Source organism: Staurois parvus, unplaced genomic scaffold (assembly GCF_062004578.1).
Source record: "Staurois parvus isolate SC_StPar_1 unplaced genomic scaffold, SC_StPar_1.0 ptg000854l, whole genome shotgun sequence".
In the NCBI taxonomy this organism is placed as follows: domain Eukaryota; kingdom Metazoa; phylum Chordata; class Amphibia; order Anura; family Ranidae; genus Staurois; species Staurois parvus.
In genome coordinates this window covers 580925-606524 of record NW_028318650.1, presented here as the reverse complement: position 1 = coordinate 606524, position 25600 = coordinate 580925, and the positions used below count along the sequence as shown (strand labels likewise).

General features: G+C 43.1%; 1 protein-coding gene across 1 annotated transcript in view; it reads left to right on the top strand.

Moving 5' to 3' along the window:
• The window catches only part of LOC149443516 (uncharacterized), an 84611-nt gene extending 61802 nt beyond the window's left edge, over window positions 1-22809 (top strand). The window contains exons 16-23 of the mRNA XM_089655597.1: window positions 146-378; window positions 2338-2630; window positions 8565-8699; window positions 9798-9939; window positions 13437-13487; window positions 16560-16603; window positions 19792-20072; window positions 21729-22809. Coding sequence (XP_089511723.1) covers window positions 146-378; window positions 2338-2630; window positions 8565-8699; window positions 9798-9939; window positions 13437-13487; window positions 16560-16603; window positions 19792-20072; window positions 21729-21747 — 1198 coding nt within the window. The 3' untranslated portion in view covers window positions 21748-22809. The remainder of the gene's footprint in view (window positions 1-145; window positions 379-2337; window positions 2631-8564; window positions 8700-9797; window positions 9940-13436; window positions 13488-16559; window positions 16604-19791; window positions 20073-21728) is intronic.
• The last annotated feature ends 2791 nt before the right edge of the window (window positions 22810-25600 follow it).

The window sequence follows — 25600 nt, the reverse complement described above, 5'->3', positions numbered from 1 at the left end:
TGTATACGCGAACTACTTTCAATTTGGGTGTGTACACCCATGTGGCCTCCAAGGTTGTGTTGTTAGATGTAAGAGACTGTCTACACAGGGCTCAGTAAATGTTGCTGTCTAGTAATGACCCGTGTGTTCTTCTTATTTGCTCCAGCCTGGAACTTCAATCTGCTGGACTCTTCCGTTGTTCGAAGACGGGAATTAAATTCGAAGTGACTCGCCCGGTGACCATTGAATTTGAACTGGAGTCCTGGAGTAGTTACGGTTCCCTACTTCAGAATCTACAGAATGATTATGAAATATTAGGCCCTCTCTTCAACATCAAAACTGACCTGGAACCCGGCGTGGTCTCTGCGGTGTACCTGCCTCATTGTTTGTGCATAAAAGGTAATATAACACTTTTTAAAATCGTCTCAAAACTCAATAGAGCCAACTGTATTTTTCTACATTTTTAACTTTTTTTTACCAAACCTAACATGCCTGGGTAGGATTATGGAAATGGCTACAAGGTACAAGGTCTGGGCATGCATGGGTCTGGGCATGCGTGTGCATGATTTATTTTCTCTATACATCTCTGTACTGCACAATCAAAAAATATAAAAAACAAATGCCAAAATAATATAAAGTTATGGTTATATGGGCTAAAACATGCCTATTTTTTTAAGGAACAGATAAAAAATTAAAGCTGACCTTGCAGTTAAATGCAATGTCCACCTATTACACCATGACCTCCACCCCTATTCCAATACACCCCCATCATACCTGCAGAGAACATATACTTACCACATACCCAGCACCTGGTGACATCATGATGCTTTCCATGAGAAGACATTCCAGTGCAGAACATTAGCTTCTCTCTCCAGGATTTTGCCAGAAGGATCCCAACAACACCCTCACCTAGGCTCCAGGGGTGGAAGCCCCATGTAAGTTAACTATGTTTTTTTAACTTTTCCTTTGTTTTTCCTATCATGTATGATGTGGTGGGGAACCCAATGCAATAAGCGGACCTTAAATGTAACACGATGGGCCATTAATCCATTGATTTATTTTGCAAACTACTTGTGCAACCACTTTAAAAATAGACTTATGATAGTTATGGGGTTGAACCATTTAGATCAGTGACAAGATATGAGTTGTCACTTCATCTGTTCTCATCTGGCCCTTCACCTTTTTCACAGGAAAAGCTGATAAGGATTTAATCTTCCGATCATTCTTGTCTTCTGTAGTGATCCTCTTAACCACTTCCCGTCTGGACAGTTTCACCCCTTTCCTGTTCAGGCCAATTTTCAGCTTTCAGTGCTGTTACACTTTGAATGACAATTGCGCGGTCATACAACACTGTACCCATATGAATTTTTTAGCATTTTTTTGAGACAGATAAAACTTTATTTTGGTGGTATTTATTCACCACTGGGATTTTTTTTTTTTTTTTTGCTATATAAATGAAAAGTCCAAAAATGTTGAAAAACTGTTTTTCTTATAAAATTTTGCAAACAAATAATCTTCATAAATCTTGGCCAAACTGTATTCAGTTATCTTTTTATTAAAAAAAAAAATAACCCAAATTAGTTTATAACCAAAAATAATAATTTTTCAAAAACATTTTTTTTACAATTTTATTTTATTTTTGTATATTATTTTTTTTTTATTTTTATTTTTTACAACTGATTGCTTTTACATCCATAAAGGCTGTAAAAGCAATCATTTCTCCTTCTCTCTGGCTGCATTCTTGCAGCCATTGAGAAAAACCGTGTGAGCTGTGATTGATCACAGCTTGTCACATGGTACAAGGCTGTTGTGAATAGCCCTGTACCATGTGATCTCTGTGATCATTCACAGATTTCACTAGTAGTAAGCAATGATATCAGAAGTGACATCTTGCTTACACCTAATCATGTGATCACTGATTGGCCAATCAGTGATCACATAATCAGGACCTCACACAGCGATCGGTTTTCCGGACACAGCGGGCATCGGTCACGGTGCCACGCGCTCCCAAAGAGCGCGCACAGGCAATGAACACAGGTGACATTTAGAAACGTCAACCTGCTTCGGCACTGGGAGCACACAATCCAAAATGGCGGGTGCCATTTATGAACAGCAACCCGCCCCTGTACTGCCACCGTCCAGCCGTTTATATACAGTGGCTGGACGGGAAGTGGTTAAGAAAGCACTGCGTATATTAGGCCAAGGTCACATTTTCCAGGTTCCTGTGGAGAAAATATATAAAGATTTTCAATTTAGAAAACAAAAAGCTTATCCAATGTCACCCCACAATCTGTATGTATCACTTTATACAACAGCAGCAATGGAACTACAAACATATATTTTTAATTTGTTTTGTAGGTTTTAAAGAAGACACATCGTGTATTAAATGTGCTCACTTCACAGATGATAACCTATCCTTGGAAGCACCAACTAGAGTTGAGACATACTATGTTGTCTTGGAGAATCCCACCTTCTCCCCTATCGGACTTTTGTTATATCCATTGACATGGATAAAGGATGGAATCACAAGACTCATATCCTATCACGGCATGGTTCTGATATACTGGACGATATCCGGCATTACTGATCCAGATAACAGGATATTCAGAATCCATTTCTATCTTATGCCCTGCAACCAATTGATTGAAATGGTAAATTGTGGCAACGTCCTTAGTTTCTGTGAAATTGTGATTTATTATGAAGTATTTGTGTAGACCAGTGGTCTCCAAACTGCGGCCCTTTGCTTACCTTTATCGGGCCCTACTGATATGAGGAGCTATTCCTGCCACTGACACCAAACAGTGTGGCACAATTCCTGCCACTGACACCAATGGTGAGTCACCATTTTTTCTTCTGATGCCAACGACGGGGCATTGTTTATTCCCATTGATGCAGGGGCAATTTTAAGTCACACTGGTCATAGTCTGCCCTCCCTTCCCGAAAGTCTGAAGTAAATTGGCCCTTTGTTTTAAAAGTTTGGAGAATCCTGGTGTAGATGATAATCATTTAAAAGCACACATAGACCTGCTATGTTTTTGTTTCCTTGTTGTCTATGCCCTTTGTAAATATGTGATCATTCCATAAACATTTTTGCTTTCTAGGGAATCTCCTAGTTCAGGTGGAGGTATTCAGGTTCCCTGAGATACTGTATAAAACAATAGTAGGGATGAGCTAGGGCAGGGGTGTCAAACTGTTGGCCCTCCAGCTGTTGTGAAACTACAAGTCCCATCATGCCTCTGCCTTTGGGAGTCATGCTTGTAACCCTGACTCTTGCAATGTTTCATGGGACTTGTAGTTTGGCAACAGCAGGAGGTCTGCCAGTTTGACACCCGGGAGCTAGGATTTGCTCTGAACCTGGAAGTAAGCTGTCGTTGGGCCAATCATCTACAGGTGGGGCATTTCCCTACCCCACAGCTGCATGTACACAAAGTGGCAGGATGATCATGACATTATTGGAGAAAATAGAGAAGTGCGCCAGACTAAGTGCAGTAGAAATATAACAGTTTATTGCACACAAGATTATAAAAACTCACAAGAAGTGGGTAGATATCAGGCATCAATATATAAGGAGGAGGATGTCATCTGTGCTGCACCTCACAAATGGATGGCTGCAATGCCAAGGTGTTGGGCGGCTGGAGCTCTAGGCAGGTCCCACAGGAGGAAGCGAGGATGGCAGGCGCACTTCTCTTTTTTTTCTCTATTTATTTACCTCAGAGTCCAGTTTACTCTAGAAAGTGCAAGCCTCACGACGGTGTCTACATTGCAGCTTTGTATATATATGTATACATATATATCTATATACCATCTATCTCAATCCAGTACTGTTTGCATTACAAGTCTTTTTCCCCTCCTTTCCCTTTCCTCACCACTAAAGCTGCTTTATTTACTTGTTGTATTTTTATTACTAGCATATATAATTATATACCTCAATTTCTGTTAACTGGATTATTTTGTTTAAGAATTACTGAGTGAACGTTATATTTACTACAAATTCTCTTGCGCCAATTACATTTTTATTTTTGTCATGCCATTATTGACCTGACATTGCCACATGGTTATATTAGGTGAAATATGTCACAACCAATGATTTCACAGCCTATTTGTGTTTGTGCATTTATTGGGTGGAGAATCACCCTTCTGCAACCGATTGACCCAGCAATGATGTTTAACTTTTCAGTTTGGCCAAACATGGATTCAGATTGAACCCAGAGCCAAACCCAAATTCATACCTACTGATGGCCAAATATCTGTGGGAAGCTCCCAGTCACCACTAGCTGAGGTTTAACTGGGGGATAGCAACCAGACCGGATAGAAAAAAAAAACTGATTGGACAGAATAGAAAGCCTTTGATTTCTATTGTTTTCCTTGATAGGTTGGTATTGGAAGCATGTCTTCTCCACCACTCGGCACAGGCTAATCTTCAATGGTTACTCCAGGAGAACCTAAACATTTAGAGACCCAACAACCAACACTGATGCCTATGGGCAGATAATTCCCACATATCATACTATCTTCCATCAGTGGCTAGCTTTAGGCTGCTTTCGAAGCTCAGGATTGTGTGCCACTTACAAAGAAGTATAAAAAATATTTGCCCCTGAGATTTTTAAGGAGATCACTACATTATTATATACACTGCTCAAAAAAAATGAAAGGAACACTTTGAAAACCCATTAGATCTCAATGGGGAAATATCTCCTGCTGGATCTCTATACTGACATGGACAGGTAATGTGTTAGGAATGTAAGGATGCCCCATCGTTTGATGGAAATGAAAATGATCGACCTACAGAGGACTGAATTCAAAGACATCCCGAAAATCAAAGTGAAAAAATTATGCAGCAGGCGAGTCCATTTTGCTGAAATTTCATTCAGTAGATGGTATGGCTCCCACGTGCTTGTATAGATGCCTGACAAAGTCGGGGGAGGCTCCTAATGAGACCACAGATGGTGTCCTGGGGGATTTCCTCCCAGATCTGGACCAGGGCATCACTGAGCTCCTGGACAGTCTGAGTTGCAACCTGGCGGCGTTGGATAGACCAAAACATGACATCCCAGACATGTTCTATTGGATTGAGGTCAGGCGAGTGTGTGGGCCATTCAGTAGTATCAATTCCTTCAGGAACTGCCTGCATAGTCTCGCCACATGAGGCCGGGCATTGTCGTGCACCAGAAGGAACCAAGACCCACTGCAACAGTGTAGGGTCTGACAATGGGTTCAAGGATTTCCTCTTGATACCTAATGACAGTCAGGGTGCCATTGTCTAGCCTGTAGAGGTCTGTGCATCCCTCCATGGATGCCTCCTCACACCATCACCCACCACCAAAACGGTCATGCTGAACAATGTTACAGGCAGCAGAACGTTCTCCACGGCTTCTCCAGACCCTTTCACGTCTGTCACATGTGCTCAGGGGGAACCTGCTCTCATCTGTGAAAAGCACAGGGCGCCAGTGGTGGACCTGCCAATTTTGGTGTTCAATGGCAAATGCCAATCCAGCTCTATTGTGCCGGGCAGTGAGCACAGAGTCCGCTAAAGGACACCCAGCCCTCAGGCCACCCTCATGAAGTCTGTTTCTGATTGTTTGGTCAGAGACATTTACACCAGTGACCTGCTGGAGGACATTTTGTAGGGCTCTGGCAGTGCTCATCCTGTTCCTCCTTGAACAAAGGAGCAGATACCGGTCCTGCTGATGGGTTAAGGACCTTCTACGGCCTTGTCCAGCCCTCCTAGAGGAACTGCCTGTCTCCTGGAATCTCCTCCATGCTCTTGAGACTGTGCTGGGAGACACAGCAAACCTTCTGGCAATGGCACGTATTGATGTGCCATCCTGGAGGAGTTGGACTGCCTATGCAACCTCTGTAGGGTCCAGGTATGGCCTAATGCTACCAGTAGTGACACTGACCCGAGCAAAACTAGTGAAAAACAGTCAGAAAAGATGAGTAGGGAAAACAATGTCAATGGCCTCCACCATCTATTTACAGTTTGAATTTGTTTTCAAATTTGTTTTTAATTCCAGATGAAATTTTGTTTTATTATTTCAGATTCATTTCAATTCAATACTTTTGTAATACGGAAAGTTGGGTACAATCTCCGAATAATAAAAATTTTGTCCGAATTTCAATTCGAGATAAAACGAACCTTATACGTCTGTAGTCAAATCCACAAAAGTAAGAACCAAAATTTAAAAAAAAAGGCAGCTTACCAGAAGTCGTAGTGTCATAATCATAGACAAAGAAAAAGAGGGGCTACGAATCCCCACATTGAGGAAGCCGCAGCACTAGTGTCTGTCCCGGGGGCTGTGGACTGAGAGGAACCGGCCCACACATGACCAAGGAGGAGTAAACGAAGAGCAGAAAAGGAGATGGAATGGAACAGGGAAGCAGGCATGAGAAACAAAAATTACTCCTACAAGTGAAAAAAAATAAAATAAAACAGCGGATCCCTTAAAAATAGCTTTTTAGAGAATTATTAACTGATAAAAAAGTGAAAACAAAATAAAGAGCTTTAGTTCAAAAGTGTTAAGGCCAGAAGGCCAATGGCAGTGCCTCAACCAAAGTAAGCTACGAGGTGCGCAGCAGAATATTGGATGAATGCAGATCACCAATCAATAACCAAAAAACAGAGGAAAAAGAAGAGATAAGGAAAATATTTAATCCTACAGGAAACCAAACAGAGAATGGAAAGCCAAAAAGAAAGTAATAGCCACCTAAAGACTATCTTTGACCCATGATGCCTGCCTCTCCCCCAAAACTCTATCTTAAAATTTCCCACAATCCAGTTATTTTTTTCTTTTCTCTAGAAAGTAAGAAAGCGAGACTTTTTGGCATTCTGAGTGCTGCCTAAGAAGCTATGGTTTCTTGCAATGGCAATCTGCACATGAATGGGGGTGCGTGGGTCACTGCCAGGTCTAAGGGACCTACGTGGAGAGGGGCTTGTGGTTAGCGCCAACAGGTGTAAGTCTCCACCCAATTTATTTTCTACAGCGTTCTGCTTCACTCTATGGGGAGCTACCTTCACCATCCATCCACCACCTAGGACCATTTGACTATGGACTTCCCCCATCTCCATTTGTCCCTCCATTTTGAACTCATTCCTATTGAATGCTTATTTCCCTATTTGTATTTCTCCTGCTGTATCCGTCATTTGTCACTAACCTATCTGTGGTCCTCTCCCAGCGCCGATTTGTTTTTCGTTTGTAAGTCTCCACCCAACTTCTCCAAGAATAGAACAGAAACCCAGCAGCTCTATACCTCCGCCATCTTGTTCCCAACTTCATGCCGCATGCCTTCCCATGACATCCCCGGCCATTAGCTTTAATATTCCAAAGAACGAAATGTCCACACAAAAGAAGTATGGTGGCTGCACTTTACTGGTGTTACTTCAGAAGGTGGCAATTACAGTCACATCACATAAGCAGACATAATATCCGGGGTCACTTGACAGCACTTGGTCAGTCACATATTTATTTTTTTATTTATTTCAGGTACTTATATAGCGCCGACCATTTACGCAGCGCTTTACATATATTGTACATTCAAATCAGTCCCTAACCCTCAAGGGGCGTACAATCTAAGGTCCCTAACTCACATTCATGCATACACATACTAGGGCCAATTTAGACAGAATCCAATTAACCTACCAGCATATCTTTGGAGTGTGGGAGGAAACCAAAGTACCCGGAGGAAACCCACGCAGGCACAGGGAGAACATGCTAACTACAGGCAGGTGGTGCCATGGTTGGGATTCGAACCAGCGACCCTAGTGCTGCTAAGCATTTAGCCACTGTGCTGCCCATATAGTGGATAATCCACAGCAGTCACATGTGAAAGCAGCATACAATATTTCACCCTTCAGCCACCTTCTCTTTTACATTTGTTCTCCTTCCCAGGGCCATTAGCACTCCTTCAGCAGGCTTGCCTTAGGCATTCTGTGTCCAGCTCATGACTCCCTGCTTGTCGTTCCAGAGACAGGAACACTGCCACTGCATCTCTAGTTCCAATACACCTCCCACAGGTCCTCCAGGGGGATAGACTCACTTCTGAGAACACTTGGCCCAGCCTAAAAAGGCCTTTTGCAACTTGCTCCAGCCACAACCACCATAAGAGACAAGACAATTACAGCTGGCTCTTCTGGGTGCACAACTATTACATCCTGTTCTTCAGCCCCGTCCAGGGCCCATGCAATAGGTTACATCTGCAGAATGAGGAGTATCTAGCTCCCATGCCCCAACTGCTGCTAACGCTCCTCCCAGCCTGGTCTATATATGGGTACTGACGCACCCATGACATTACTACAGAAGAGCTCTAGATAAAAGGGGCCTAGCACCTGATTACACTGTTCCCTGTTACCACACACTATTCTATGACCGAGCCTAGTGGCAGACCAGCTAACTGCAACTGCTTACACTTGTATGTGCATGGGTCTGTGCATGGGTCTGTGCATCTGCTGGAGCTCTTTTGAAAATGGCAGCACAAGGAGAACTTGGGCTTCATTTTGGCCTAGGTAGGGTGAGGTTCCTCTTTCCTTTCAGCTGAAAGCTGTTTATGTGAAATTGGGCATGTTGATCTTTTTTTCTGGCTGATTACAGGAAATTCACGATGAAGAGACAAAAGACCTGAAGAAGCCTTATTACAAAGTACGCAAACCTCACCAGACTGGTAGTCTGTACAGCGGAAGAACGTATGAAGTGAAAGCATCCCACAACGCCAATGTTCGGCCCAAGGTAACTTCCATAGTAATATTCTCCGATATGCTTTGGTACAAGTCTTGGAGTTCTTTGCTTTCATTTGGGGCAATGTGTGGGTCAGTTTGGAAACCTGGTTGTATGGTGATCACATCTGTCATTGGATTGGAGGGGAGCTAACATTCGACTACCATCTAATTCCACCACCAAAATACTACATCATAATAACATTATATTTTGGGGGTGTCAGCATGGTAAAAGCAATGATGGAGAAGTAGCATCTCAGAATCACCCATCAGGGTCTGCCCAATGTCAAGTAGCGTCTCAGAATCACCCATCAGGGTCTGCCCAATGTCAAGTAGCGTCTCAGAATCAACCATCAGGGTCTGCCCAATGTCAAGTAGCGTCTCAGAATCAACCATCAGGGTCTGCCCAATGTCAAGTAGCGTCTCAGAATCACCCATCAGGGTCTGCCCAATGTCAAGTAGCGTCTCAGAATCAACCATCAGGGTCTGCCCAATGTCAAGTAGCGTCTCAGAATCAACCATCAGGGTCTGCCCAATGTCAAGTAGCGTCTCAGAATCAACCATCAGGGTCTGCTCAATGTCAAGTAGCGTCTCAGAATCAACCATCAGGGTCTGCCCAATGTCAAGTAGCGTCTCAGAATCAACCATCAGGGTCTGCCCAATGTCAAGTAGCATCTCAGAATCAACCATCAAGGTCTGCCCAATGTCAAGTAGCATCTCAAAATCACCCATCAGGGTCTGCTCAATGTCAAGTAGCATCTCAGAATCACCCATCAGGGTCTGCCCAGGGGCGGACTGACCATTTGGAAAGTTGGGCACTGCCCGAGGCCAGTAGGGGGCCCCATGAGATGCCCCTGGTACCTTTTTCATAGGCTTTTGTGAGTTTGGGAAAGGACACAGGGGCCCCATGATCCCCTATTGCCCGGGGGCCCCATGAATTGTTAGTTCGCCCCTGCCCCAGGGTACAAAGGAATGATTTGCATGGCTCTTTACACCGTGCACAAAAATGAGGAAAAAACTCCATATTTTTGGATTTGTGATGGAATTCTGTAAATTTAGGAAGGCTCTCCTCTGCTTTTGCACTAAATATACTTTGACTTTCTCTTCACAGATGTTGGAGTTTCGGTGTAGCTACTTATCAAGGCCGTACCCCTACACAGAGATCACTGTGGATGGCAATAAAATCAATGAAGGCATTACTTTATCTATAGAAGATGGTGGCAGTTCAGTGTGGCAAGCAGAGGTGGACAGAGGTAAGATATAACCCCCGTGGTAAAGGCAAATTTTGGAGAGAAATACTTAATTTAGACACCGAAAACCTGAATTATGAGCTGTGTATAACACTACCGACCAGACAGGTCACACTACTGGGGAAGTTACATAGTTAGTCTGGCTGAAAAAAGACAAAAGTCCATCTAGTTCAGCCATAAAAAATAAAAAAAAAAAGTTCTAATCCTAAACCCACAGTTGATCCAGAGGAAGGCAAAAAACCCAGCAAAGCATGATCCAATTTGCTCCTGCTGGGAAAAAAATTCCTTCCTGATCCCCCGAGAGGCAATCAGATATTCCTTGGATCAACTTTCCCTATAAATGTTATATCCAGTTATATTCTGTGTATCCAAGAAAGAATCCAGGACTTTTTATGTACCTGTCTGTTTGTGCTCCCAGCACAAAGACCGGGGTGTCACTAAGAACCTGAGACCTGTTCGAACGATCGGGACCCAGAACTCCCGATTCTGGGTCACATGATCTCTGTGATAGCCTCTGATTGGCTATCACAGTCATCAGTCACTGTGAAGCCCGCCCCCTTGTTTTTTTTCCCTCTTTGAATGGAGGGGAGAGATATCTCACTTTCTCCTTGCAAAGAGAAAAACAAAAAAACAACTGTTTGTAAAAAAAAAAAAGGATAAATTATTATTATCATACAGGATTTATATAGCACCAACAGTTTGTTCAGCACTTTACAATTTAAATAAAAAAATATTTAAAAATGAAGATAAAATACCTGGATCAAGGTTTGATCTAGTTCAGTGCCAGGATTAGCGTTTGGGTCAAGGTCAGGGTCAAAAGTCAAGGCCAAAGGTCAGAATTTGTTTTGTTTTTTTTAATTGGTATCAGTGTCAATTATCGTCAGTGTGTTTTAGGTAAAAAAAAATAAAAATAAAAAAGTGCACTATTGTTTCTGGGCCGTACTCTGGGTACAAACAACAACTAACATACACATATATGGTATCGCTGCGATCGTCAAGAGCTGGAAAATTGATTTTGGGTTGTTCTTTGGTGGTAGGTTATGAAACACACAGCAAAATTTAAAAAAAAAATTTTTTTTTACTATTTTGGGCCAGTTTTTTTTTTTTTATAATAAAAAAATCAGAGGATATCCATTAGCATTTACCACCAAATAAAAGCTCAATTTGTCCTGAAAAAAACGCGGTATAATTCACCTGGATGTACAAAGTAGTTGTGATGATATGTGCGGTTTTACTATCGCAGGTCAAAGTTGTCAAATTTTACTTAGGCTTTAAGATTTGTTTCACCCTCAGGCGTGAAGGGGTTAAAAACAACCATACCGTCTTTTTCCAGAGCAGCCTGTATTTCTCCTGAGGTTATTTGTGGGATTTTCTTTGCAGCCACAACTGCCAGAAGAAGGAGGTGACATTGAGTGGGTTGAGCTTTAGTTTGGAAATTGCCCTAAAGTCAGCAGTGCCACCGCTATTAGTGTGATTTTGCTGCTTTATGGGACATTAGAAGACCTCCCCATCATCCCGAACAGCCTTGAGCCAGTAAGCCGATTTCTCGTAGTCTATAGAGCCAGTAAGCAAAAAACATCAAACAAACCAGCTGACAGAGAGCCGAAAAAAGGAATATATGAAAGTAACTCCATACAAGAGAGACAGAGGGACACGGAGATCAACGGAGATGCAGCAACCTGTTACATACACTATATTGCCATAAGTATTGGGACGCCTGCCTCTACACGCACATGAACTTTAATGGTCCCCAGTCTTAGTCCGTAGGGTTCAATATTTAGTTGGCCCCGCCCTTTTCACACACATGAACTTTAATGGTCCCCAGTCTTAGTCCGTAGGGTTCAATATTTAGTTGGCCCCGCCCTTTTCACACACATGAACTTTAATGGTCCCCAGTCTTAGTCTGTAGGGTTCAATATTTAGTTGGCCCCGCCCTTTCCACACACATGAACATTAATGACCTCCCAGTCTTAGTCCGTAGGGTTCAATATTGAGTTGGCCCCGCCCTTTGCAGCTATAACAGCTTCAACTCTTCTGGGAAGGCTGTCCACAAGGTTTAGGAGGGTGTCTATGGGAAGGTTGGACCATTCTTCCAGAAGCACATTTGTCAGGTCAGGCACTGATGTCGGGGGAGGAGGCCTGGCTCACAGTCTCCGCTCTAATTCATCCCAAAGGTGTTCTATGGGGTTGAGGTCAGGACTCTGTGCAGGACAGTCAAGTTCCTCCACCCCAAACTGGCTCCTCCATGTCTTTGTGGACCTTGCTTTGTGCACTGGGGGGCAGTCATGTTGGAACAGGAAGGGGCCATCCCCAAACTCTTCCCAAAAGATGGGATCATGAAATTGTCCAAAATGTCTTGGTATGCTGACGCCTTAAGTGTTCCCTTCACTGGAACTAGGGGGCCAAGCCCAACCCCTGAAAAACACCCCAACACCATAATCCCCCCTCCACCAAACTTTACACTTGGCACAATACAGTCAGGCAAGTACCGTTCTCCTGGCTTCCGCCAAACCTGGACACGTCCATTGGATTGCCATACAGAGAAGCGTGATTGGTCGCTCCAGAGAACACGTCTCCCCTGCTCTAGAGTTTAGTGGCGGCATGCTTTACACCACTTCATCCGATGCTTTGCATTGCACTTGGTGATGTAAGGCTTGGATGCAGCTGCTCGGCCATGGAAACCCATTCCATGAAGCTCTCTACGCACTGTTGTTGGGCTCATCTGAAGGCCACACCAAGTTTGGAGATCTTTAGCTATTGACTCTGCAGACAGTTGGCGACTTCTGTGCGCTTCAGCATGCGCTGACCCCGCCCTGTCATGTGACGTGGCCTACCACTTGGTGGCTGTTGTTCCCAGTTGCTTCCACTTTGTTATAATCCCACTAACATGTTGAGCGTGGAATATTTAGTAGCCAGGAAATGTCACGGATGGACTTATTGCCCAGGTGGCCACCTATCACGGGACCACGCTTGGAGTCACTGAGCTCCTGAGAGCGACCCATTCTTTCACCAATGTTTGTAGAAGCCGTCTGCATGCCTAGGGGCTTGATTGTATACACCTGTGTCCATGGAGGGGATTGGAACACCTGAATCACATGATTTGGAGGGCAAGCCCAATACTTTTGGCAATATAGTGTATTTCAGGAACTTCTCCTTTTTATCAGGTAAGGTAAGTACACAACCACAATAATTAGTGCTTTGAGTCTTTAAGTTAACCCTTTCAGTATTTACGCATTCTATTTTTAGGAATACAACTGATCAGAGTGTTTGCACATCTGCCAAATTGCTTACACAGGAGACTGACAAGCTGAGTCTACTTTCAATACTTGGCAGTAGAGCTGATTGTTTCCTTATTATTTAAATTTAAAGTGTGTTTTTCGGAGGGCTTATCCTTTCCACAGACAACTAATACATTTACATGCAAATAATAAAACAATACAATTGATGTGTATTTTTTTCATCTAACAATGTTTACAAACTGCAGGAATTTTATTTTCCAGGAGACTTCAATGACCTGGAGACTGAAATGTTCGGATTTTCACATCTGGGAGGTAAGTTCTATATTGTATTTCTGAAGATTTTCATGTAGCCTAAAACAATTAAACTAAATTGAGACTTGGTTGTCTTCCAAGCGAGTGCACATGAGAGATGGCTCCACCCACCAGACAGGAAACATGACCCCCAGAGAATGTTACCTTTGGTGAGGTCAGACGTGATCTGCTGTATACTTATTTTTAAGACCCTGTGGACAAGAGGCTGGAGGACCTACTGAAAGCCTCATTTGCCCTTTCAAACATGACAATACAACCGTTATTGGTATCTATGGCCATTTGTCAGACCCGGCAAATCCCTCAGTGCTCCCAGATTTTGGAAGTGATCCCTTTGTCCCTTCCAGGCCACTGCATTAAAGGTCAAGTCCTCTGCTCACTTCCATCCCAAGTCCTGGATGTACAAGCTAGCCAAGTCATCCAAGCTCACCTCAAATGAGAGGGCTTACCCATTTCTAAGAGTAGGGGGATGTCTGTTAGCCTTTGTAATCAGGGTATTTTGGATCTTGAGGTCCAGGATATGGTGTTTCAGTCCTTGCCTCTTCCCCACTTCATGCACTTAATTCTTCCTGTTTCTCCACTGAGATTTATGGGACCTTCATACTGCCTTGCAGTAAACACACTCTTTGAGAGTAAAAAGAAAAAATAGTGAAGCGCTTATATCACATAAATACAGTAAAGTGCATTAAAAAATAAAAATGAATTAATATAAATATAATTCTAATAATCCTGTGTAACAACTCTATGTAATAGATATTAATGCCTCCCTCTGGTGGGAGAAAAAAATAATGAAACCAAATATAATTAAACTATATTAATATAGCACACACTTTAAGAACCTATTATAACGTGCATATATCAAAATTCATAACGGAATGTGAATATATAAGTGAAACAAATTAATTAGCCGCATGAGATAGTGCCTAATTCATACACATGACATATACATACCCTTTTACCTTAGATTTGTTGTTAGGTTTTTTATTAATTTTTATTTTTGATTTATTATTTTGTAATTTTCATTTTTATTTTTTTTATATTTATTTTTATTTCTATTTCTATTTTTATTCTTATATTTATTTTTATTTATTTATTTATTTTATTTTTATTTTCTATTTTCATTTTATATTTATTTTATTTTTATTTGTATATTTATATTTATATTTATTTTTATTTATTTTCATATATTTTTCATTTATTTTTATTTTTATATTTATTTTTATATTTATTTTATTTAGGATTATTAGAATTATATTTATATTAATTCATTTTTATTTTTTAATGCACTTTACTGTATTTATGTGATATAAGCGCTTCACTATTTTTTCTTTTTGTTTGCACTTATTGGTATTAGTCAAGTGATAGCAGCTGTATTATAATAATCATTCCATTGAGCGCAGGAGGATTCCTTATATTTTAACTCTTTGAGAGTAACTATTTTGGTTCCCTCGAAATGATGCTTTCAGGGGTTTGATTCCAACCCTTTTACAGTCCAATTGAGATATTATCCCTGACTCTGAATATGCTCAACACCTTCCTTAGATGTCTTTCATGCCATAGAGATCCAGTCAGGTCTGCCATTGCATAGCTGAAACAAAGGGAGTTCTTGGTATTGATAGACATCTAGGATGCATATTTACACATCCCTTTCTTTCCCCAACCTCATAGGTTCCTGTGCTTTGTGGTAGGGGAAGCAGCATTTCCATTTCATGGCTCTCCCTTCTGGCCTACCCTCTTCTCCTAGGTCGTCACCAAGGCTATTTAGCCGCTAGGATTGCTTTTACATTCTTCAGCATTTCTGGTGGTTACACTGGGATCATGATTGCAGCTGCAGCCATGTCCTCCGTACAACCACTCAAACCCAACAACGTATGGGTACGTCATCGGGCAGCAGGTGGTTAACCTCCCTAGCGGTCTGATTATGTCCATATTTCTGTGCTCAAAGCGGTACATTTTTTTGCATGGAAATATGTATTTTTTTTATTGTAGACCTGTAATTTTTAGGAATAACTCACTGAAATCTGTCCGAACAAGAGTCTAGTAAACATCCCGGGTATGATAAAACTTGAAACATGAAATCATAAATTATAATATAATAAATAATCTTAAAAAATAATAATATATTAATAATAAATTTAATTCAATAATGTCATCAAACCAAAAACACTGAAATTTGAAATAGAGCGACAAGTTCGCACATCGCTGAGCAAAGTCGCAGAATTGTTTTCAGTGTCTGATGAGGAATTTCCCCCACGAATCATTATCACTAAAGGAACGCTTTTTGGACGCCATGGACGTTTCTCAGTTTCCAGGCAGAAAGAACAGTAAAAATGCAGGCAGGGCGCCGGACAAAGCACTCGGGACAAAATGTATGTGAAATGGTTTGATACAGGAATGTTATACTATGTGATTTTAGTGTATTTAGTGAATGTCACTTTTTGTAATTTTCAAATTTCCCGCCGTTCCGTTCCCACGTACATCCCGACGCTCGCAGGGGATGGAACCCAGATGACAGATGCCGGCATCCGCTGGATTACATTGCCGGGGACACTGCAGGAGGGAATTTTCCTACACCAAATTAGATTTTGTCAGGTTGTTTGAGAGCTTTGGGGTAACTTTGACTAAGGCGTCAGGACAAGGTAAGTGATCGAGGGATCGAGGAGCAGCGCCGCATGGTAAGCCCGAGTGTACCTCGGGGTTACCACTTGTGGTCCTGAAACTTTACCCCGAGCTACACTCGGGAATACCGCCAGGGGAGTTACAACAGAACTCCAGTACTTTATGCCACCACTGCACAGGTAAAGGACCTTTAAGTTGAGACCCACGCTTCTGTGTTAGAACTTTTTAGCAGACATCACCAGTATCAACAGCATCCTCCTTCTCCCAGAGAGTCAATCAGTTTCCATGGGACTCCATGTTCTTGCTGACCAGCTCAACTTCATAAACAACATGAACCTCAACAGGGTACATGGTGCTCGCTAAGATCAAGACCACCATAGACTGTATGAACATTCTTTTCCATATTAATGTTTTAGAACAATGGTTGTAATTCAGTTTTTTTTGTATTTCTTACAGGTCAGATGGTGTCTGTGGATGAACATCAGGGACAGCAAATCAGGGTAAGGTTGGATGATCCCATCTTAGATTTCTTGAATAGGTCACTGGTCCAAGAACAGTATAATAACTGATGTAGGAACATTTCCTTAACCAAATTAGATTTTGTAAGGTTGTGTGAGAGCTTTGGGGTAACTTTGACTAAGGCATCTGTAGTCTGACATAGGCTTTGCTGGAAGCAAGTATCCCCAGAGGAATGCCTTAGAAACAAATCAGAAGACCCCTACATTGTGGACAGCTATTAAGGCATTTCTCAGGGGAAGGTAGTTCTGAATGTGAAGGGACATGCTGTCTGTACTGTGGAAGATCAGTCTGGAGTGATGTGAGAAAGGAGTTGGATACTCTCCCATGTGTGGTGTGATGAAGAGCTCTGAAAAACATAATTATTTCTTACCAATTCTTAGATGTGATCAGGGCCACTGTTACAAATCATTGGAGCCCCGTGCAGCCTACCTGTCAGAACCTGAGCCCAAGCCCAATCACCCGTCTTCCTAGCCTGCAGTACTGGCGGTTTTTCACTATGTAGAGCATCTCTTCATTACATGTGTTCTGCTGCAAGTTCCAGTCCTACTGATTCAGATTGGAGGGTCTGGAGCCATTGTCAATTAAAGAGGCAGCCTTAGACAATTGTTTGTTACTACTTCAGCCTTTCTTTGGAGGATGATGACTACCTAATGTCCTTGATGTCATCAATATTACCTTAAAGAGCGCTGACTGAACACTGTAAGGATGACGTATCCTCTGAACAGGGGCGAATTTGCCACAAGGCAAACAAGCCACTTGCCTAGGGTGGCAGTTTTCAGGGGGGCAGCATGTGCCGCCCCAGAAGAAGGGATAAAAGAAGGGACGCGCACACCATGGGAACCAGGTGGGGTCAGAGAGAGGCTGCGGGCTGCTTGATGGTGTATGTAGAGCCTGACTCTCGTTTCTGGGGATGTCTGGAGCTGTGAAGATGAGTGTCTTTCTCTCTATCGCCGGGGTGGTGGTGGGGGGGGTAGTGGAAGACTCTCCCGAGTGGGGGGCAGGGGCGTTGTTGGTCAATGTCAGGCTCTCTCTCAGTGGGATGGGGAAAGGGGGGGGGGGTTGGTGTTGGTGGGTGTCCATGGGGGTAGACGATTTTTGTGTTGCCTAGGGCAGAACAAAACCTAAATACACCACTGCCTCTGAATCTTTGTGGCTGCTTATGAATCTAGTAAATGTACAAGCTATGGAGGAGTGTGATCAGAAGTACCTCTAGGCCCTATACCTATATGATCACTTATGTGTATAATAACTACTACACCAAATATTAGATCTGGAGGCGGAATGACTCATGTATCATACACACACTATATTGCCATTGTGATCATGTGATTCAGGTGTTCCAATCCCCTCCATATCATGTGATTCAGGTGTTCCAATCCCCTCTATGGACACAGGTGTATACAATCAAGCCCCTAGGCATGCAGACTGCTTCTACAAACATTGGTGAAAGAATGGGTCACTCTCAGGAGCTCAGTGACTCCAAGCGTGGTCCTGTGATAGGTGGCCACCTGGGCAATAAGTCCATCCATGACATTTCCTGGCTACTAAATATTCCACGCTCAACTGTTAGTGGGATTGGCAATATAGTGTCGGTTATTTCCACCTCCATACAGGAGACTGTCCAGTCTAACAGACCAGAGCTGGATCTGGCCAATGATATAGGGATGTTCTTTATTGTATACAATACAGATATCTTCTTATTAGCAGCCTTACCAATTTACTGGCATGTTCTCATACGTAAGAGCTTGTATTCCTGTGTCATATACAATAAAAAAAAAACATTCACATATCCCAACTGTGAGGCTATCCTTTCAAACAAAAAAAAAAAAGTAGGGCTTTCTGAGGCACAACTCACACAATAGTATATTTAGAAAATTACAAATAGTTAATTGTTTACTGATGGAATTATACAGTATAATACAGACATCCTAAAAACAAACTACACTAAAGCCCCCCAATTATTATTTGATGAGTGATAGATCTTGCCAAACAGAATAGTGTCTAGGTCAGCCAATCTCAACCAGGATTCTGTAGAACCGTAGGGTTCCTCCTGAGGTTGCTAGGGGTTCCTTGATGTGTGGCTGATTGACCTTCCGTTTGATGGTCCCTGCACAGTTTTAGGTCCAACGCCACTTGGTTTTTGCAAGGATTCCCCAAAATCTGAAAATTATTTCAAGGGTTCCTTTGCAGTACAAACGTTGAAAATGGCTGGTCTAGGTGGACAGTACCACCTATAGCTTCTCTTGGTGTTTGCTACACGACAGTTAACGACAGAGCTACATGGACTCTATGTGTTTCTTGGATTATATTCCACTTCTTCAGGAGAAGACAAGAGGGGGGGAATAGTTGCTCTGGCAGTCATCCAGAGATATGGCAACCACTCATCCTGAATAATCCAAGAGTACAAACAAAATGGGAAAACTGGGTCTGCAAGCCCCCCAAGGTTAAATACAATCCATCGAGTGACAATGGGAAAATATACCTTAAGGGAAGGTGGTTGATGTTCATTAATGGAAGGTACCATCAGTAATCCCATTGTGACATGTGCAGCACATATCCAAGGTGTCATCTGGGGATTGCACCTCCTGAATGACACCTTGGATCTATGCTGCATATATTGAAATGGGACAGACAGCAGGAAGTGAAATAACCTATATATACATTGTGTATATATATAGAGGGTGGTGGGTCAGAGGGAGACATTCTAAAGATGAGGGGTGTTTTGTCTGAGTGGGATGCCATTTTATAGCTGGGGGAGGGGAGTGGATAGCAGCATGGCGCTGTGAGTGGGTATTGAGGTATATGGGAGGAAACTGAATGACTTGGGGGATTTGTTTTACAACCTTTCCAGCAACTCAGTTGAGTACTGCTTGGACCTTGAAGAAGGAGGCATACCCTGAAAGCCTGTCCTGACAACTGTATGTAAGTGCAAATAAAAAAAAATTACCACGGACAGTACTTGTTTGTCGCAAGTGCACTAATGCGGCTACAATGACCTCCAGCAACTCAGTGAACCGCAATACCTGGAAGGTGCATTACAGTCCCATGTAGCATATATGACACCAGATCACACAAACACGTGTAACAAGAGTTATCATGCATTGCGGTGACACACACAGTAATGGTGGTCGTGAATGAGCCCTCACCTTTCTCTACACACTGCTTACAGGCAAGAATGGATTCCAACCAACCCACTCGAAGAGAATGTCTTCTAAAGACACTGGAGCAGATGGAGGAGAATACATTTGCAAAATTCAAGGAATGCCTGAAGGATGAAGAATTTCTTCAAAAACACAAACTTAAGGCAATGACCACTTCAGACTTTAAGGACAAGACCACCATTCAAGTGTCATCACTTCTCATCAGACGCTACACAGAAAATAGAGTACTGCACGTTACTTATCTGGTGCTGGAGAGAATTGGTGAGAAACAGCTTGCAATGCACCTCAGGTTAGTACATAATAGATGAAACTATAAAGAACTGTAAAGTAAGATCTAAGAAATTCCATCAACTATACAGGAATATAGATATACAGGACGGGATGGGGGTGAGGTGACAGCGCCGTGTGAGGAGGGGGGGGGGGTCAGTACAGGAATATAGATATACAGGACGGGATGGGGGTGAGGTGACAGCGCCGTGTGAGGAGGGGGGGGGGGGTCAGTACAGGAATATAGATATACAGGACGGGATGGGGGTGCAGTGACAGTGCCGTGTGGGGGGGGGTTAGTACAGGAATGCAGATATACAGGACGGGATGGGGGTGCAGTGACAGTGCCGTGTGGGGGGGGGGTCAGTACAGGAATACAGATATACAGGACGGGATGGGGGTGAGGTGACTGCACCGTGTGTGGGGGGGGGGGGTCAGTACAGGAAAATAGATATATGGGGTGCGGTGACAGCGTTGTGTGAGGGGGGGGGTCAGTACAGAAATATAGATATACAGGACGGGATGGGGGTGTGGTGACAGCGCCGTGAGGGGGGGGGGTCAGTACAGGAATATAGATATACGGGATGGGGGTGCGGTGACAGCGCCATGCGGGGGGGTCAATACAGGAATATAGATATACAGGACGGGATGGGGGTGCGGTGACAGTGCCATGCGGGGGGGTCAGTACAGGAATATAGATATACAGGACGGGATGGGGGTGCAGTGACAGCGCCATACGGGGGGGGGGGGTCAGTACAGGAATATAGATATACGGGATGAGAGTGCAGTGACAGCGCCATGCGGGGGGGGGGGGTCAGTACAGGAATATAGATATACAGGACGGGATGGGGGTGCGGTGACAGCGCCGTGCGAGGGGTCAGTACAGGAATATAGATATACAGGATGGGAGTGCAGTGACAGCGCCATGCGGGGGGGGGGGGTCAGTACAGGAATATAGATATACAGGACGGGATGGGGGTGCGGTGACAGCGCCGTGAGGGGGGGTCAGTACAGGAATATAGATATACAGGACGGGATGGGGCTGCGGTGACAGCGCAGTGTGGGGGGGTCAGTACAGGAATATAGATATACAGGACGGGATGGGGGTGCGGTGACAGGGCCGTGCGAGGGGGTCAGTACAGGAATATAGATATACAGGACGGGATGGGGGTGCGGTGACAGCGCCGTGCGAGGGGTCAGTACAGGAATATAGATATACAGGACGGGATGGGGGTGCGGTGACAGGGCCGTGCGAGGGGGTCAGTACAGGAATATAGATATACAGGACGGGATGGGGGTGCGGTGACAGGGCCGTGCGAGGGGGTCAGTACAGGAATATAGATATACAGGACGGGATGGGGGTGCGGTGACAGCGCCGTGCGAGGGGTCAGTACAGGAATATAGATATACAGGACGGGATGGGGCTGCGGTGACAGCGCAGTGTGGGGGGGGGTCAGTACAGGAATATAGATATACAGGACGGGATGGGGGTGCGGTGACGGCGCCGTGCGAGGGGTCAGTACAGGAATATAGAACAGTATTAATGTCCTTTTTACATTTACAATGATCTGGATTTTTCAGGCCAGGATTTGGGTTTTTCCTCTATTTATTATACTGTTGTCAGGTATGGGAATACTTTATTTTCTGGTGTAGTAAATATTGTTCTTTACTTCAACAGACCCAGGATTGGTGTTTAGTGACTTTAAAAACATCCTATGGATGGGACTCCACCTATTGGGAACATCCCAGAGAAGAATTGTGTACACCGATGTCTTCTTACTCAGGAATCTCCTTTTGTAGCATTTGTATCATATTAGTTGATTATGGAGGACCAAGGACTACACGATGGATGGACCTCCATCACTGGGACCTCCTCCAGCATTGTGTATTATCATCAGCAACTGGCATGGCAAGGAAGAGAAGCAAAAGAAATGGGTTAAAGCTGAGGTTTAATCTTCTTATGGGGGGGGGTCTGCAAAAAGTTTCCACACTTTCCTACTAAACAGAGTTAAAAGTGCAGAAACGTTTAGAAGAACCCTCGTATTTTCCTGCCGTGGTTCCTTCAGGACGTGTCTTATTTACAGGATCACTATGTTGAAATAAAGAGAAAAAGCCTAAATAAGGAAACTCAATGCAACCAGCACGCCTAAGGACGAATGCTTTGAAATGTGTCATATATTTGGGAGGTTCACATGTGCTATAAATTCAGTGTATTTGATTTGATGGAGACGTAACTGGTCACGGTGTCTGAAGAAGCCGACATTGATCCACGAGACGTGTAATACATATCTACATCACTGGAAAGGTGCAGAACGACAACATTCGTTTTGTTTTGGATGGATTACATTTTGTTCAGTTACATTAGCTTATGTTGGAATGATTTGTTTTTGTAATTTGTTTTGTGTTGATTTTCAAATTTTTTTTCCTGTTTCATTTCAAATTTTTCAGTTGTATTTCAATATGATTTGAATAGAATATCTGAAAATTAGTTAGGTACTACTTGTGAAAACATGATAAAATCATAAATATTTAAACAGTCTATGAACAACATGAAAGTCTCCTTTATAGGCCCAACAGAATCTGTAATTATAGGTGATTATTAAAATATATATAAATTGTGACACTACAAGAGTATCCACAACATGGGCTGGACCCCAAACACTTTGTTGCTATTCATGAAATACTACTATTACTGTTGGAAATTATGGCAGCAACTTTATGTGTTGTATAAAAATGTAATTACAATTACTAACATGAAACTTACGTAATCAAAGTTATTATCTTTTTGTATACCTTAAGACACACATGCATAACAATTAAGGTGAGTATAGTCGTTACCAGCATGTTCTGCCTTCACTTGTGCCCACCGTCCACTGCCACCAGACTATGGTTGGGGGGATACAAAGAGCATTAAAAAAATGAGTATACTCTACACATACTGTACAATGCCATTTGAGAAGATCCATACACTATACAATACTATACAATAGTTTCCTGTTTTATATTTGATACAATTTACGCCCAGTAGATCCATCCCACTGCATTTAAAGGCAGCTCGCCTTTTCATCATCAAGAAATGTAATCTATGAAAATAAAGGTGCCAGTTTTATTAGTTAAGTCAGTGCAAGAGCCAAGATGAGCATACAAAGTGCAGTATTAGTAGCCCTAACCCATGCCAAATCATTACATTCATTCTTCAGTAGAGATAGATTAGTGGAAGGATATTTCAAGTTGAATAATATGAATAAGAATAACACGAATTTGTATATTATAACTGGTTCTTGTCGTATGCAGATACACTATATTGCCAGAAGTATTGGGCCAGCCCTCCCAATCATGTGATTCAGGTGTTCCAATCCCCTCCATATCATGTGAGTCAGGTGTTCCAATCCCCTCCCAATCATGTGATTCCGGTGTTCCAATCCCCTCCATATCATGTGATTCAGGTGTTCAAATCCCCTTCCAGTCAAGTGATTCAGGTGCTCCAATACCCTCCAATCATGTGATTCAGGTGTTCCAATCCCATCCATTCAATGTGATTCAGGTGTTCCAATCCCCTCCCAGTCATGTGATTCAGGTATTCCAATCTCCTCCATATCATGTGATTCAGGTGCTCCAATCCCCTCCCAGTCATGTGATTCAGGTGCTCCAATCCCTTCCATGGACACAGGTGTATACAATCAAGCCCCTAGACATGCAGACTGCTTCTACAAACATTGGTGAAAGAATGGGTTGCTCTCAGGAGCTCAGTGACTCCAAGCGTGGTCCCGTGATAGGTGGTCACCTGGGCAATAAGTCCATCCGCAACATTTCCTGGCTACTAAATATTCCACGCTCAACTGTTAGTGGGATTATAACAAAGTGGAAGCAACTGAGAACAACAGCCACTCAGCCACCAAGTGATAGGCCACGTCACATGACAGAGCGGGGTCAGGGCATGCTGAAGCGCACAGTGCGCAGAAGTCACCAACTGTCTGCAAAGTCAATAGCTAAAGACCCCAAACTTGGTGTGGCCTTACATCACCAAGTGGAATGCAAAGCGTTGTATGCAGTGGCGTAAAGCACGGACTCTAGAGCAGTGGAGACGTGTTCTCTGGAGTGACCAATCACGCTTCTCTGTCTGGCAATCCGATGGATATGTCTGGGTTTGGCGGTTGCCAGGAGAACGGTACTTGCCTGACTGCACTGTGCCAAGTGTAATGTTTGGTGGAGGGGGGATTATGGTGTGGGGTTGTTTTTCAGGGGTTGGACTTGGCCCCCTAGTTCCAGTGAAGGGAACTCTTAAGGCGACATTTTAAACAATTTCATGCTCCCAACTTTGTGGGAAGAGTTTGGGGATGGCCCCTTCCTGTTCCAACATGACAGCACACCAGTGCACAAAGCAAGGTCCGTAAAGACATGGAGGAGCCAGTTTGGGGTGGAGGAACTTGATTGACCTGCACAGAGTCCTGACCTCAACTCCATAGAACACCTTTGGGATGAATCAGTGCCTGACCTGACAAATGTGCTTCTGGAAGAATGGTCAAACCTTCCCATAGACATCCTCCTGAACCTTGTGGACGGCCTTCCCGGAAGAGTTGAAGCTGTTATAGCTGCAAAGGGCGGGGCCAACTCAATATTGAACCCTACGGACTAAGACTGGGATGTCATTAAAGTTCATGTGCGTGGAAAGGCAGGGGCCCAATACTTTTGGTGATATAGTGAATGTTTCCAAAAAAAAGAATGTTTTTTGGTGAACATACAAAAGCAGAGCAAGCTCTGGCAGTTAACATTATCCCCTCTTCTGTGGCCAAAATGGAATAAACATTTTTTGATGGAGTTGGAAAAGTCAAATTTGGCCCAAATTTGCAAATGTTGGTCCTAACTATGTATGACCCTATCTATGGAATGGTAACTCTGCCCTGTAATAAATGTGGCCATCACTAATGGGGCCTTCACATTATCTCATAATCAGAAGGAAAATTCCATATTTGGAACAATCATAACATTTTCATATAGCGTGTACACGAATTTCAAAAGCCAATTCAGACCTTCCAAAAGAAAATTACTGAACGAGCAAACTGAGCGTTTTTTTCTCGTTACTGGACAGAACTTATGATTTTTGTGTAATGTGTACTGGTTTCATAAATGTAACACCCCATGAGAAATATGGCGCATTATCGCGAAAAAAAAATGTACAACCCAGAAGAACTTGCAGCTGTTTATAACCACAATGTAAATATCATAGGCATTATAATAACAATGTATAAAATATGTAGATGACATCATGTATGACACAATGTCCTTGTGATGAGATTTGTGCAGCAAAATGTACGTCTTCTTGTTTCTGTCGTCCTATGGAGCAGTATAGAGCAGAAAATACTGAACCCTACTGGACCAGCACTCTTGGAATTAGCGCACCCAATAGTTGAGTTTTTTTTTTTACCATCTCTGGTGGGTCGTAATGGTCTAGTTTGATCCTTAAGAGTTTGCTATACCTACTATGTACAGCAGGGATTGAAAGTTTGGGCACCCCAGCTAAAAATTTGTATTAATGTGCATAAAGAAGCC